This window comes from Equus asinus, chromosome 17 (genome assembly GCF_041296235.1).
Source record: "Equus asinus isolate D_3611 breed Donkey chromosome 17, EquAss-T2T_v2, whole genome shotgun sequence".
Classification (NCBI taxonomy): Eukaryota; Metazoa; Chordata; class Mammalia; order Perissodactyla; family Equidae; genus Equus; species Equus asinus.
Window position 1 is genome coordinate 18,397,869 of NC_091806.1, and position 16,669 is coordinate 18,414,537.

A 16,669-nucleotide genomic window follows, 5' to 3' on the forward strand; every position below is an offset into this window, starting at 1 on the left:
GGAAGTTATGAGTTGACCAAAGCTCAGACTATAATAGAATGAATAGACAAAAAATTACCCTTAAACATTTTTTCTCTCCTTTAGTAAATTTTCTTCTCCATAGAATTTAAATTTATCTTATCATCCTCCAAATCAAAAACAACTCTTGGGAAAACGTCTGATGAAGCTATTCGCTTTGGAGTGCCAAGGATAAAAAAAGAAGCTTCTTTGGACTTTGTGACTTGGACAAAGATCTGAAAGTATAAGAGAAGTAATCTTGGTATCTGAATCATTACAATGAGCTTATTCTTTCCTTTATTCTGTTAAATGAGTACTGTATCATAAAATATTGACGTTTGAAAATACAGCAGGCATTGGAAGCAAGAGGATGTGGAAGTCTCTCACTCTATTTAGTCAATGATTTGGGCCACTCTCTTGAGACCTTAGTTTTTGGTTTGGATATTATCAATCCTATTAGTCTGTCCATTTCTAGGGCAAACATTTATTTTCTATATTTGGATATATATACCTAAAAGTTACTACTACTAATAAATATATATAGTTTAGTTAACTCTAATAAGTGTGGGTCTTCATCAAATATTTAATGAATAGTTTCATGATGATGTTAAAAGTCTATACACCAAACTGCATCCATAAAGCTCATTTCTATCCATTCATTTTCGAAACAACCCAGACTACTTTAGTCATATGTTTATTAAATTCTTTGAAAAATATTCTCTGTGGCCTCAAGTACATTTCAAAGATTCGCTATGTTAAACAAAGTAATTTTTAATCTATTTTGTAATTTATAATACCCCATGATATAGAAAAGGGAGAATATACTTCTCAAATCAATGAGTATTTATTGATGTTTGTATATAAGCACGGTATGTTCACAATGTAATGGGTGTATACAAAGATTAGTATATATCAGGTGAGTCTCTGTAATGAAAGTAATACAGTAGCCAAGGATTAAAAATAAACAGTTGTAGTGAATCCAAACCCCTTGTACCTTCTCCTTTCTGACTGTAATGACTTTCCATTTTTAGCTGTTTCAACTTTCTGGGAACCTTAAGACCAAACTGCTCAGAAACATCCTCTAGATGGTTTCAGTGATGACCTGTGAGAAGGAAGATTAATTCTCCTGCTCTCTAAAGACTTTCTTTACAACTCGCCTTATAATATTAGATATTATTGCTTATAACACAAGAATAAATGTGCTTATTTTAGCTTCCTTTTTGGTACTGGAATTTGGAAAACTATATATTCTCAGGAATTATTCTCCACAGTTCCAACCCAATGCCTTGTACTTTTGAGGTGCTCAGGAGGAGCTTTTAAATTGAATATTATCTATTACCCCTTAAAATGTTATATTTTTCTTATTGTTGTTGCCTTATGCTGATCACAAAACACATTCACAGCAGAAATTTACTGTAGTCTTCTGTCTGTTGTGTATGATAGGGAGACAAATACGCCTCCAGTTTATAAAGCCAGAAAAAAGAAAAAATGACTTGAGATCAAATTTTAAATAACTTTTGAATTGTTGTACAATTTGGAGTAGAAGATGTTTTAGTACAAACAGTAACACATGGCAGGTAAGACCTTAAAACTCTGACACCCATAAAAATGAGAATCTTAAGGCATTTTTTAAAAAACAATTCTGAGCCTTTGGGAGAAAAATAGAGACATTTTTCATATCCTCCTAATATTGATTCATGTTTTTATGTTTGGTATGTGCATGACTACACGCTAGACTTTTCCCCCCAGAGAAGTGTTAATACCTTTCCATTCTCAATGGAGTCTGACATAGAAACAGGTTACAGTGGACCAGAGACAAAACAGCATCAGTGACATGGCACATCTTCTAATATTCTGTATTCACTTCAACTCTTCAAACACAATCAGCTTACTTTAAAGTGACTGAATTTATCAAAACAATAATAAGAGAATGTGTTAGTTTGAAAATGGGTAGGTAACAAAGAAGAACTGAAAGAAAAGTAGACATGAAAAGGTGGAGAATAAAGAAGGGTGTAATACAGATTGTTAAGTGGCTCCTTCTGTGTTTCTATGGTTTATTACAGATGCTATAGTGAGCAGTATTGCTTTCCTTAGGCACTGTCTCTTCAACTACCCACCCCTCCCTAACCAACTTACATTAGACTTCTGTCTTTGGAAGGATCCCTACACTTACTTTATTTCTATGAAGAATTTACCATTCTCTGTGAAAATGTCAACAAGTTGTCCTGAGTTTCTTTACCCCTCAAAAGCCAAAATAAAAGAATGATATAATCTACCCTTCTTGAATTTCTCAGTCTGTGTAACTGAATCCAGTGATTCCTGTTCATCTGTTCAAGAGATGCCCTGGAAAACAGCTCTAACTGAGAACTAAAAAGTCGTCATGAAACTTAATAATCATTTCTAATGTTTCCCATAGCTGGTTGCCCCAAATGACATGAAATTAATATTTATTCTTTTTCCTCTTTACGAATCTTACTGAAGACAGAAGAAGCCTTATAGAGGAGCAAGGCAGATTAGATCACTTGTGGAAGAAGATACGGCAGGGACAAATATTGGAAAGGGAAGATTTCTACCCAACGTACTTTTAGAAACACCCCTCCCACATATATGGCATGTTATCTTTCAGATTTTAGCATCCTCATTGTCATGTTTCCTCTGAGCTTTCTTTGAGAAGTAGTTATTCTACTTTTAAATTAAATCTCGGAAATGCATCACCTGCAAATTATATCATTATGACATCATTTTGGAAGCCTACAAGGAGTAATAATTTTATACTCTGATATAGAAATTCTATTCAAAGATTTCTCTTAGAGGTGGAAAAGCCTCATTCTCCAAAAACTATGTGAAGGTCATTATTTCCATTAACGTTTTCTATAATTTCTAACCGGTCATAATTGTTTCTATCTTTCTAGAATGCATAGCTCTTAGCGAGCATTTATCTTGTTAAACTACTTTTCATCAAAATCTTTTGTGAAGTTTCTATACTCTGCCATCTGTAGAAACTGTGATAAACCTTAACGTGTGGAAAGAATTCCCCTATACTACACTTCAGTGGTGGTTTTTCACATACCTGGTGCTCATAAAAGATTTATTAGTTCAATAGACCATTTTTCCCCAATACATATTTATTCTATTTATTCCCTATGTTAATAGTACATCTCGAAAAACTTTGGATTGTTCTTTTTCTCCCCGTTCTTTTCTGAGTGTGTGGAAACAGTATAATCAAAATAAATATGGAAATATGCTAGAAAATTATTTTGGATTATTTTGTAATGATGTCACTCTGTTTACATAGATGGAAATAATCTGTCGCTTCCCTGTTAGAAGACTCTGAATTAGTGTCAAGTCTGACTATCCTTTTTTCACAGCAGCCTTCTCAGACAACACCAGAAAAAATGTTCTTGTCCACATTCCAGGGGGACTACTTTAAGAAATAATTATGTAAATTATTAGCATTCTAGAGAGTATTCTACCTTAAAGTTTTCCTTGCTTTACTAGTCAGAACCATCTTATATGTAATAACTTAACTTTTGGTTTGTCTACTCAATCTATAAGAAAAGCAAGTTAACCTACCTTTTGTTCATTAACCATATAGAAACAAGGATCTTGAGATGTTATGTGCTTGAGAGTGACCAACAGTACCAGGGAAAAAAGAAGAATAAAAACAATGAATAGTGGAGAAGGTGGTAAAGACCAGAAAGAAGAAAAATAGTGCCAGATAAAAAAACAGAAGGTCACCTGGAAAAAACTGTGCTCCCAACTGGAGCCCTAAGTTGCCCCTCCCTGCATTTCTCAGTAGAAACCTTTTATGACAGAAGGGTTTGAGATAATATATTCAAAATGCTGAATGAAAATGTCATCTGAGAATTCAATACCCAGAAAAAAAGTGTCTTTTGAAAATAAAGATGACATACATTTCCCCACAAACAAAAGCTGAGGGAGTTTGTCACCACCAGACCTGCCTACAACAAATGCTAAGGGGGATTTTCAAGTTGAAAAGAAAGGACAAAAAACAACAATATGAACACAAATGAAATTATAAAACATTTTATATAGTTATATATGAAGACAAATATGGAATACATTGTTACTTTAATGGTGGCATGTAAATCTCTTAATTTTAATGTAAACATTGAAAGACAAAAGTTTTAAGAATAATTATAATTACAAAAAATTTTTAATGGACAGATATAACTTGTAGCATTAATAACAAAATTATTGTAAAGTGTGAGTGGAGAAGTGAAAGTGTAGATGTGATTGATATTAAAATGCTATCACTAAAATACAATACTATAACTATAAGGCACTTTATGTAAGTCATATTAACCACACATAAAAACACCTATGGATAATACAAAAAAGAAAAATGGAAAAGAATCTAAGAATATCACTGCAACAAACAACAAAATACTGCAAGAGAGAAATGGAGTAACAAAAGAAATATAAGACAGACAGAAAATATATAACAAAATGGCAAGTCGCTACCTATCAATAATTACCTTAAATTTATTTGGGTTAAAATCTGCAATAAGACGATATAAAGCAGCTGAATGGATTAAAGAACAAAAAGCAAGACTCTACTACATGCTGTCTGTAAGAAAACCAACTTTGGATTTCAGGACACGAATAAACTGAAAGTGAAGGCACAGAAAAACATATCCAATACAAATAGATAGAAAGGAGCAAGTGTGGCTATACTTATATCAGAAAAAATAGTCTTTAAATCAAAAATGATCAAAGAGGGCCAGCCTGGTGGCGCAGCAGTTAAGTTCGCATGTTCTGCTTTGGCGGCCCTGGGTTCGCCGGTTCGGATCCCGGGTATGGACATAGGACTGCTTGGCAAGCCGTGCTGTGGCAGGTGTTCCACATATAAAGTAGGGGAAGATGGGCACAGATGTTAGCTCAGGGCCAGTCTTTCTCAGCAAAAAGAGAAGGATTGGCAGCAGATGTTAGCTCAGGGCTAATCGTCCTCAAAAAAAAAAAAAAAAGAAAAAAAATTTAAAAAAATAAATGGTCAAAGAAGACAAAGAATGACATTATATAATGATAAAAGGATTAATTCATCAAGAAAATGTAACAATTTTAAATATACGTGGACACAACATCAGAGCACCTAAATATACAAAGCAAATATTAACATAACTAAGGGAGAAAGATAGGGCAATACAATTATAGTAGGACACTTTACTACTCTCATTTCAATACTGGATAGAACATCAAGGTAGAAAATCAATCACCTAAACAACACAATAGACTAAATAGACATAACAGACATACACAAAACTTTTCACCCAACAGTAGTGGAATACACATTGACTAACTAAACCCAAAAAATAGCAGAAGAAAGGAAGTAGTAAAGACTGGAGCAGAAAGAAATGAAATAGAGGAAAGAAAAATAGCAGAAAAAATAAATGAAAATATCATTTGATTTTTTAAAAAGCTAAACAAAATCAATGAAGCCTTCCTAGACTAAGAATAAATGAAGATTCAAATAAATAAAATCAGAAATGGAGGAGGAGACAGTTCAATGGATGACATTGAAATATAAAAAGTCAGAAGAGACTGTTATAAACAATTACATGCCAACAAATTGGATGACCTAGAAGAAATGGATAAATTGCTAGAAATGTAAAACCTACCAAGATTAAATCAACAAGAAGTAGAAAGCCTGAACAGACCCATAGCAAACAAGAAGATTGAATCAAAAATCTTCTAACAAAGAAAGGTCCAGGACCAGACGGCTCCATGGGTGAATTCGACCAAACATTCAAACTACTGATACCAACACTTTTTAAACTCTTCCAAAAGGTAGAAGATGGAATACTTCCAAACCCTTTCTTTTTTTTGAAGAAGAAGCTTAGCCATGAGTTAACATCTGTGCCCTCCTTCCTCTACTTTATATGTGGAACACCTGCCACAGCATGCCTTGATAAGTGGTTGGTACGTCCGTGCCCGGGATCCATACTGGTGAACCCTGGGCCACTGAACTAGAGCACGTGAACTTAACTGCTGCGCCACAGGCCAGCCCCAAACACTTTTTTTTTTTGAGACCAGCACTGCCCTGATTCCAAAACCAAAGACGACACAAGAAAAGACAACTCTATGCTAATTTCCCCCAATTAATATTACTGTAAAAGTCCTCAATAAAATACTAGCAAACTGAATTCAACAGCACATTAAAAGAATCATTCATCACAACCATTTAAGATTTATATATGGGATGCAAGGATGGTTCAACATATGAAAATCAGTAAATGTCATATACCAAATTAACAGAATGCAAGACAAAAATCACATGATTATCTCACTAGATGTAGAAAAAGCCTTTGACAAAATTCAACAATTTTTCATGACGAAGACTCTCAACAAAATAGGTATGGGAGGAATAGAACTGAACAAAATAATGTTTCATATAAAAAATCCACAGATGACATTGCATTCAATGATGAAAAACTGACAGCTTTTCTTCTGAGATCATGAAAAAGACAAGGATGTCTACTCTCACTACTTCTATTCAACAAAGTACTGACAGTTCTAGCTAGGGAAATTAGGCAAGTAAAGAAAATAAAAGGCAACCTAGTTGAAGAGAAGAGGTAAAACTACCTCTGTTTCCAGACAGCTTGATCACATACACAGAAAACTCAAAGACATTACAAAAGAATTGTTGGATCTAATAAATTCAGTTAAGATGAAGATACAGAATCAATATATAAAAATCATTGGCATTATAATACACAATGAAGTATCAGAAATGGAAATTAAGAACACAATCCACATTAGCAATAAAAACAATAAATACTTTGGAATTAACCTACCCAGAGAAACTGAAATCTTGTACACTGAAAACTTTAAAATATTGATGAAAAATTTAGAAAAAGACACAAATAAAAGTGCAAAGACATTGCATATTCATGGCATGAAAGAATATTGTTAAAATGTCTTAATATCACAAAGTGATCAACAGATTCAATACAATCTCTGTTAAATCCCAATGGTTTTTTTTTCAAAAATAGATGGAAAAGCAATTCTAAAATTTCTTCCACAAAAAATCCCTAAGAGTCAAGCATCTTGAGCAAGAAGAAAAAAGCTGAGGCTTCACAATTCCTGATCTCAATTATGTTACAAAGCTATAGTAATCAAAACAGTAAAGTACTGATGCAACAAAAACAGGCATATAGACCAATGGAACAGAATAGAGAACCCAGAAATAAACCCACACGTGTATGACCAATTGATCTTGAACAAGGGAGACAAAAACACAAAATGTGAAAAGGATAGTCTCTTCAACAAAGAGTGTTGGGAAAACTGTATATCTATATGCAAAACACTGAAATTGAACTTCTATCTCAGAACAAAAATCACCTCAAAATGGATTAAATACTTAAATAAGATCTGAAACTATAAACTTCCTAGAAAACACAGGGAAAAACTTTCTTGACATTGGCCTTGACAATAATTGTTTTGTATGCGACACCAAAAAGAAAAGCAACCAAAGTAAAAGTATACAAGCGTGATTTCATCAAACTTAAAGCTTCTGCACCCACACAAATCAACATAATAAAAAGGTGATGTACAGAATGGGAAAAATATTTGGAAACTGCGTATTGAAAATGAAGTTAATATTGAAGATATATAAAATATATATAGACTTCAAGTCCCAAAATGCAAATTTCCCAATCACATATGAGCCAAGGATATAAATAAACACCTCTCAAAGGAAGAAATTCAAATAGCTAACAGGTACATGACATGGTGTTCAACATCTCAATTCATCAGGGAAACACAAGTCAAAACCACAATGAAGTATCATCTCCAAAATATTGAAAAGGAAGAACAGTCGTAAAATCATTTTATGATGCTGACATTACCATGGCACTTAAGGAAGATAATGAAATTACAGGAAAGGAAAACTACAAGAGAATATACCTGATGAATATAGATGCAAAAATTTTCAAGAAATATTCCAAATTGCTTTTAACAGCACAGTAAGGATTATACAATATGGTCTAATGGGAGTTATCACTGGAATGCAAGGATGGCTCAACACACAGAAATCAACAAATGTGATATACTATATTAATAGGATGAAAGATAAAAATTCTGTCACCATCTCAATAGATGCAAAAAAAGGCATTTGACAAAATACAACATTCTTTCATGATAAAAAACACACAAAAATTACATACACAAGGAGCTATACTATACTATACTATACACTATAATCTAAACTGTATGGGACTGGCATTAAAACAGACACACATCAGTGGACCAGAATCAAGAGCCCAGAAATAAACCCTTGAAATGTATGGTCAACTAATATTTGACAAAGGAGGTGAGAATACTCAATAGAGACTGGACTGTCTCTTTAATAAATGATGTAGGGAAACAGGAAAGCCACATTCAGAAGAATGAAATTGGGCCCATATCTTATACCACTCACAAAAATTATTTCAAAATGCATTAAAAGCTTAAATGTAAGACACGAAACCATAAAACCTCTAGAAGACAACATAGGGAAAAACTCCTTGACATTAGTCTCAGCAAAAGGTTTTTGGATATGTCACCAAAAAGACAAGCAGCAAAAGCAAAAATCAACAAGTGGGACTATATCAAACCAAAAAAACATTTGCACAGCAAAAGAAACAATCAACAAAATGAAAAATAAACCTATGTAATGGAGTAAATATTTACAAACCATCTATCTGATGAGGGGTTAATATCCAAAACATATTAAGAACTCATAAGACTCAATATCAAAAAAACCCCAAATAATCTGATTAAAAAATAGACAGAAGACAGAATACACGTTTCCAAAGACATACACGTGCTCAATATGTACATGAAAAGGTGTTCAATATTACTAATCACCAGAGAAATGCAAATCGAAACCATAATGAGATATCATCTCACACTTGTTAGAAACTATCATCAAAAAGACAAGAGATAAGAAGTGTTGGCTAAAATGTGGAGTAAAGGGAACACTTGTGCACTGTTGATGGGGATGTAAATTGGTACAGCCACTGTGTAAAATAGTATGAGGCTCCTCAACAAATTAAATATCCAACTACAATATGATTCAGTAATTTCACTTCTGGGTATATATCCAAAGGAAATTAAAACAGGATCTCAAAGAGATTTCTGCACTTCCATCATCATTGCAGCATTAGTCAAAATAGCCAAGATATGGAAACAACCTAAATCTCTGTCAAACGATGAACAGATAAAGAAAATATAGTAATGAGTATGTGTGTGTATACTATATACATATATATATCCTATATAGGATATATATATGTACGTATATACTATGTATACTATATGTACGCATATGTACATATATGTATGTATAGTAATGTAAGCCTTGACAGTTGACTTTTCTTTTTGTAATGCAAGTGCCTGACTTAAGCTTTAATTGCCAGTGCATCCATTTCAAACAGGCATCCACTTCGAGGCAGGCTATCTCAAATAAACACATTCCCAGCCACATGACTAGCTAAAGAGTGAGGATGTGGGGCCCCACCCCCACTGTGAGGCACCTTTGTTTTTAGAAATCCTGGTTGATTTAGATAACTAGCCATTTGGACCACTTGTTATTTTTTCTCTCTTCCCATACTTTAAATTCCAACTCTTATGTTTTAAATTTGCCAGTGATGAGTGAGTCCTGGAGACCCTAGACCCCCAACCTTGACCTCAATACAAGCAGAAGCCAGCTCCCCCTACACTCCTTGCCTTGTGACCTCAGTTATTAGCAGAGAATTGAATGGTGGTTCCCAGAGGCCAGGGTTTGTGGGAAATGGAAAGATGTTGGTCAAAGGGTACAAGGTTCCGCTTACATAGAATGAATACTTTCTATAGGTCTAATATAGACCATGGTGACTACAATTAACAATGTCATATTGTATACATGAAATTGCAAAGAGGATAGATCTTAAATTAAATCTCATCACACACACACAATGGAAACTATGTAGAGACAATTGGTGCGTTAATTAGTTTAATTGTGGTGATCTTTTCACATTATACATATGTCAAAACCTTAAGTTGTACACATTAAATATATTTAATTTTTGTACGGCAAAAAATATCTCAATAAAGCTGTTAAAAAAGTGGTAAAGCCAGCATTTAGATTTATGTGGTTTGACTCCAGAGGTCATACTCCTAATCTTTATAGTCTACCACCTTCCTGGAAGCTAAAATAAGTGAAGTTTATGATCACTGCATCAACTTCTTAATGTTTCCTGTATTTTATGCCATTTACTAAGATGTTTGAAATAAGGCATAATATAGGATAGGGGCATTTGTTATTGACTTGGAAAACACATAGAACTGGTTTAAAACCTGGCTTCTGGTACTTAGCAAAACAACCTCAAGGAATTTGTTTATTTCTCTGACCTTTAGATTTTTCAACTGTATACTTTCAATAGGAATACATAACCTGGTACTATTTTTGTGAAACGCAGGTATTGTAATAAAAAAAGCCTTGGGGAATATATCAGATACTACTTGTTCCTAAAATTACAACTAGAATTCATTATTTTTCTTTAGACAAATCAGTTTTGAGGGCTGGTGGTCACTTCATAAGTATCCATTGGATGAATATAATATCCCAGAAATTTTAAAACTTGTGCTTAAATTTCCCACTTTTAATTTAGCTAAAAGTACTTTTGAACAGCACCAACCCTTCCAACTTTTCTTCCGTCGTGTAGCTTCTTCTACACCTATTTTATAGCCTTGATTTTTAAATTTACGTTATAGCTTCTTTCTTTTCTTCTATACCTCCTACCTTCAATTATTCATCTGAAATGCAAATCACCATGAAAACCTGTATAGTGTGTATGTGAGTGTGTTGATGTGTGCTGGTGTTATAGAGAAGTAGACTAGGTAAGTTTATGATGGATCATGACATTTCCACTCTGTGTTAATTATATGACCCTCCTCATGCATGACATGCCAACTATGGGAAACCAGTGCAACGCTGAGCTTCATAATATCTCAGAAAGCAAGTGAGAACACTGAAAACGTGTTATTTTAATGAATTTATTTTAAAATAATCTTTGACAGGAGGATAATATTAGTATCAGTAAGGTTTTCAAATTAAATAATGAGAAACAGTATTAAAAATGAAGTAGAATGTTGTAACAGGTACTAAGAATGCGGTACACTTTAATACACTGAAATGGATGAATATTAAAACTTCATGATATAATCCCCAGCATGCACATCCAAGCAGCAGGTGTTAATCTGCTCTGCCCACTCTGGGCAACAAAATTCTATTGGCAATTCTAACTTATGAATCTGTACCATCCCTTTATTAAGAAAGTACAAACAAAGAAAGCTGCTTCCGGCTGCATAGTGGGTTCTCTCTAACTCCACTAACTAGAGACAAGTATACTGAATATTTTCTGAAAGCCTATAGCACTTTCTTTTATTTTATTGACATAATCCAATTTTATATAAAATAATATCACACATTTGTTTCTTAAAACCCGGTTCCATTTTCTGTATTTCAATCTCAGAAAATAAGTTGTATGTCTGGTGTATTTTTAATTTTCATTAGATCCTGATAATATACACCATTTTACTTTCCTTCTTCTTAGAATCATAGGATTCTATTACTATAGCTCTTATACCCCAATCAGACAAACAGTTGACTATGTCAAGGTCTTTGTAACACTATATTTAAATAATCACATACATAATTTCTCAGTTATCTTAATAGCCAAAGAAAAAGTAAGAAAAATTATTTTAGAATATCAATTTATTTTAAAAAAGCCTTTGATTCAATAATTAGAAAATTTTTAAGGAAAAAATAATGATATAATGAAATGAACTTCTTGATATGCAAATTTAGTTCCTTTGTTGTGAAAGTGTTCAAGAAAAAGCAGAATACCTAATTTGAAATGTGCTATAGAGGTAATGATGAATCATTGAAAACTAGCTACATTTTATCTATGGATGGTCACATGTTTGAGCAGTTGTGATTGTATGTCTTTCTTTCTTTTTATCAAATAAGAGGGTAGACTGTGTTGTGAGGTGTATTTAACCATGTGCAATGCTAGAATTGACCCTTCAGGTAAAGAAAGAGTCAGGCTGAAGATGTGAGGAGAGCTACTAGTCTGAGGGCAGAAGCACAGAAAAAAGCAAGGAAATAAAGTGCATCATACTAAATTGCATGAGATAGTAAGGATATACATAGTCATATTTGATATATTTACAGATTCAGTCAAACCATGATTGACATCAGGCCAAACCCTCAATTCACTTTTTGCTGTCTGAGGTAATTTTGACATGCCATAACTTTCTCATCACATTTTTCACTTCTGCATTCCTCAATGTGTAGATGAGTGGGTTGACTAAGGGTGTTCCAATAGTATAAAATACTGCCACCATCTTGTCCATTGAGAAAGTGCTTGGGGGGCGTGTATATATGAATATACATGGACCAAAGAATAAGACAACTACAATGATGTGGGTAGTGCAAGTGGAGAGAGCTTTTTTCCTCCCTTCTGCACTGTGGTTTCTCAGCGAATGCAAGATGACAATATATGAGATCATCAAAATGACAAAACTGCTTGTGCAAAGGGCCCCACTATTAGACACCACTAATAGGTTGATCACATAAATATCTATGCAGGCTAGTTTCAACAAAGGCTGCATATCACAGCAATAACGATCAATCAAATTGGATCCACAGAAAAGCAATCTCAAGGCCAGGATAATCTGAGCTATAGAATGTATAAAAGACCCTATCCATGCAAGAACAATCAGGATGATGCAGACCTGCCGGTTCATGATGATTGGATAGTGCAAGGGCTTACAGATTGCCGCATAGCGATCAACGGCCATGAGGACAAGGACAAAGATCTCCATGGCGCCAAATAAATGCAGTGCAAAGATTTGAGTCATGCACTCATTGTAAGAAATGATTTTCTTTGCAGAGAGAGCATCTACAATTAGTCTAGGGGCTGTGGACGTTGAAAAGCAGGTATCAACTAAGGACAAATAAAATAGGAAGAAGTACATGGGGCTTCCAAGTGTCTGGCTGAACTTGTTGGTTACAATAATAAGCAAATTCCCCAGCACAGTTCCCAAATAGAAAATGAAGAAGATTGCAAACACCATTTTCTGCTTTTTATGATCCTGTGTCAATCCTAACAGTATGAACTCAGTTACACTGTTATTTTGCTTCATTGTTTGAGTCAATTTGGGGAAAGCACTGGTTAGACATAATCTGCAAAGAAGAAAAGAGAAAAGAATTTTAAAATGAATACTGCATTTGGAGGTTGAATACACTTAATCATGGAACTGCCACTTTCCGATAAGTAATCACTTACCTGCAGAGTACTTCTGGTTTTATCTGAATAAAATGTAATTAATGATATTTAGTATATTTATTTAACTGATTGCATATGAAAATAATGACATAAGAATAGAAAAATAATAAATAAGTAAATGACTCCTCTGACAAAATAAACATTAGTTTAGGTTATTTGGCATGAGTGAATAACTTTTTCAGCCGAATATTTTCTTCAGCATTCATCGAGGACACATCAATATAAGGTAGTGTGTTGCGGAAGTAGAGGAAACTTTTACATGATTTACTCAACATGCTGTCACATTTCTTGAACCAAGAGTCCAGCTATAAAATACTCTTCTAGTAAACATTGAATGAGAAAACGATTGTCTAAACATTTCAGTGTCTTTCTTAACAAAACCTACACACACACACACACACACACACACACACACATACACACACAGACATGTGGTAGAAGGAGGGAGGTGGAGCAATAGAAACAATAAAAATGAAATTTTAGCAATGGACACAGCCAGTTGGCCCAGTCCATCATGAGACTTATTTTAAACTGTTGCCTTGACTAGGTTTCTTTTCTTTTATTTTACTTCTCAACCTTTCTAATTGTTTACTGTTCTAAATTCAGCTTATCTTATTGAACTTTGTACTTTTAATTATAATATGTTGTCCAAAATTAAATTTATCCCCATATTTACTATTTTTCTAAGTCTTTCAATATATTTTCTTAAGACAGAAGGACTCATTGAGACTAAAGTGAAGATAAAATAGAGGGAGAATACTAGCCATAAACCAGAACATTCTTTCCAATTTCAGATTTAATGTTAAGTGTAATGGATTCAGAAAATGATCTCAGGCAGCTCTAAGCCATACCTGAAAGTTTTCAGTAGAATTCTTGGGATATATATCTTTAATGCCATGTACTCTCACTTCAAGTAAGAGAAGATAGAAATAAAAACAAACTCATATTTACCCATGTCTGACTATATGCCAAACAGCGGACAAACTGCTTTATGTGCTTTTATGGTTTCCAGTTAATAGCACAGTCAACAGCAAATTATAATTGCAAAACTGGCAAAGTATGTTTACAACTCACATGCTAGACAAAGCATAATTTTCAACCATAAATAGATTTCACTCAACGATCTTAAAAACACAGTGAAATGAATGATGGACCAAAGAGTCAACTTCAAAAGGGTCTCTTCTACTTATTAAATGTAATAAGCATATGGAAAGATGCTCAATTTCATTCATAGTTAAATACATTCAAATTCAGTTTCCAATTAAATAAAATTTTCACGTATCATTTTAATAAACTAATCTTTATGATACAAGTTTATTGACATATAGTGCTGACAAATTGTGGGCAATCATCAATCCCACCCATTTTCGGTTGGCGTGTAAGTGGGTGGAATCTCTTGAGGGATGGTTTTCAACATCTATAATATTACAACTGCACATAGACCTCAATCCAGTGATTCTATTTCCTACAGATACTCTTACTTGCAAAGATGGAAAAAAATTAAAATCCATCTGAAGGGGGCTGAATGAATCAAGAATGGTACTTTTATTGATACTACTCATTGATAAAATCACTGGTTAAATAGTGCATATGGTCTCTAACATATATTTTAAAGTGAAAAATAAGAGGACAGAACTGTATCCTAAGATGTTGTTTTAATTAAAAGCAAGAGATACATATTACACACATACATTTCTGTAAATGAACGGTAATTTGAAGAATGTCAACAAAAGCGTGCATTTGGACTCTCTCTGTGAGGAAACTGTATTCTTGGCATCACAGATGTGAGCAATATGTAATTTTTAAGACATACTGTTTGGCAACATTTGAAAATATAGCACTATCATGTGTTTCATTAAAAATAAACCTTTTTAAAACATTATCTTACCTTAGGAGGCTGTTTACTACTCACATTGGCATATCACTGAGCCATACAACTCTCTTCTGATGGAGGTAGAAAGAGCAGCAATAATTTGAGGCAACAATAAGACCCAAGAGTGTGAGTAGGATGGTGAGCTAACTATTGAGGTAGTTCTAGAACTCAGTGCTTTTTAATCACATCATATACCACCACGCTGCCGTTAATTACAGGTCCCCTGGCTTTCTTGGATGTTTTCCAAACATACTCTTATCAAAGCTCTTCAATAAACAAATGGAAAAACTGTTGGCAGTTTATATCAATTAAGAATATTATATAAATATCCCTCCTTATCTATATCTATTTACCTGTGTGTATATGTAGATATATAAATATACACATATTAGCATTACATATATACAAATGACACACTTTAGAATGAAGCAACATAGGGGTGAGAATTTTTATCCATCACCTACTGAATTTCAAAGTCTAAAAAAAAGTAGGTGCTTAATAAATATTTGTTGTATGAATGAAAGAATTAAAAATCCTACAATCTAATAGTGTTCTGCACTATTCTATACTCAGATGGCATTGAGGAAAAGGGAAGCCTGTATCCTACTATATCCACCACCATGTCATCATATCTATGGACTATTTCCTGGAACACCCAAGCAGATATTATTTCTATTTGCTTGTCTCTCACACATTCATTCCAATATACCGTACCTAATAGTGCCATTTCCATCAGGAGCTGCTGTGCACATTTTTTATTTCCATCATCTCACTTTAGAATGTAAAACACTCCTAAAAATGTCCTAAACTTTCTATCCTTCCACAAATGCATTGTATGTATTAGATCCTCACAGTAGCATTGGTAAGGTTCACTTTCACCAAGTATTAAATAAAACTAAGTTAATCTCCAATGCAAATCTTACTGGCTTTGGTAATAGTTTATGCATAGGTTAGGACATTCAGTTGCCTTCTTCTCTTCCCAAGGCAATTTGGACACTCTTTACTCAAATGAGAATAAAAAAAGTGATTCTAATATTCTGTCTGATTATCTGGAACCAGGATCTCTTTGCTCTCACAAAGAGGCTTTAGTTCTCATCTGCATGCCAGAGGCTAGGATGGTCCCAGATTCACTCCACTATTTCTGAAATCTATTCTCACATAGGATTTTGACTGGGAAATGCTTCTCTTCTGTCTTCCTTGTAGGAATATTTAACATGAACGATGCACAATATAAGAGTCTGGGCAACGTTATTCCCTGAAGTGTCCCTTCTCTTACAATTACAAAACATGAGCCAGATGTGATAAAGTGCTTAATCTTCAATTTGTCTCACTACATTATGAAAAAAGGCGGCCTATTCTTGCGATTAAAGATGTTCATATGGATCCTAAATGACATCTTTAATTAGAATAAAAAATCATGGTCGCCTAGTGCCCAGGTCTTGGTTTCTAATACCATTCTCCAATA

At 33.8% G+C, this 16,669-nt stretch overlaps 1 protein-coding gene across 1 annotated transcript; it reads right to left on the reverse strand.

The window, feature by feature from the left end:
* Window positions 1-12,255: 12,255 nt before the first annotated feature.
* On the reverse strand, window positions 12,256-13,188 carry LOC139040520 (olfactory receptor 4C11-like). Its single transcript, XM_070487286.1, has one exon. It carries the CDS (start codon window positions 13,186-13,188, stop codon window positions 12,256-12,258), a length of 933 nt encoding a protein of 310 aa, XP_070343387.1.
* Window positions 13,189-16,669: the final 3,481 nt, after the last annotated feature.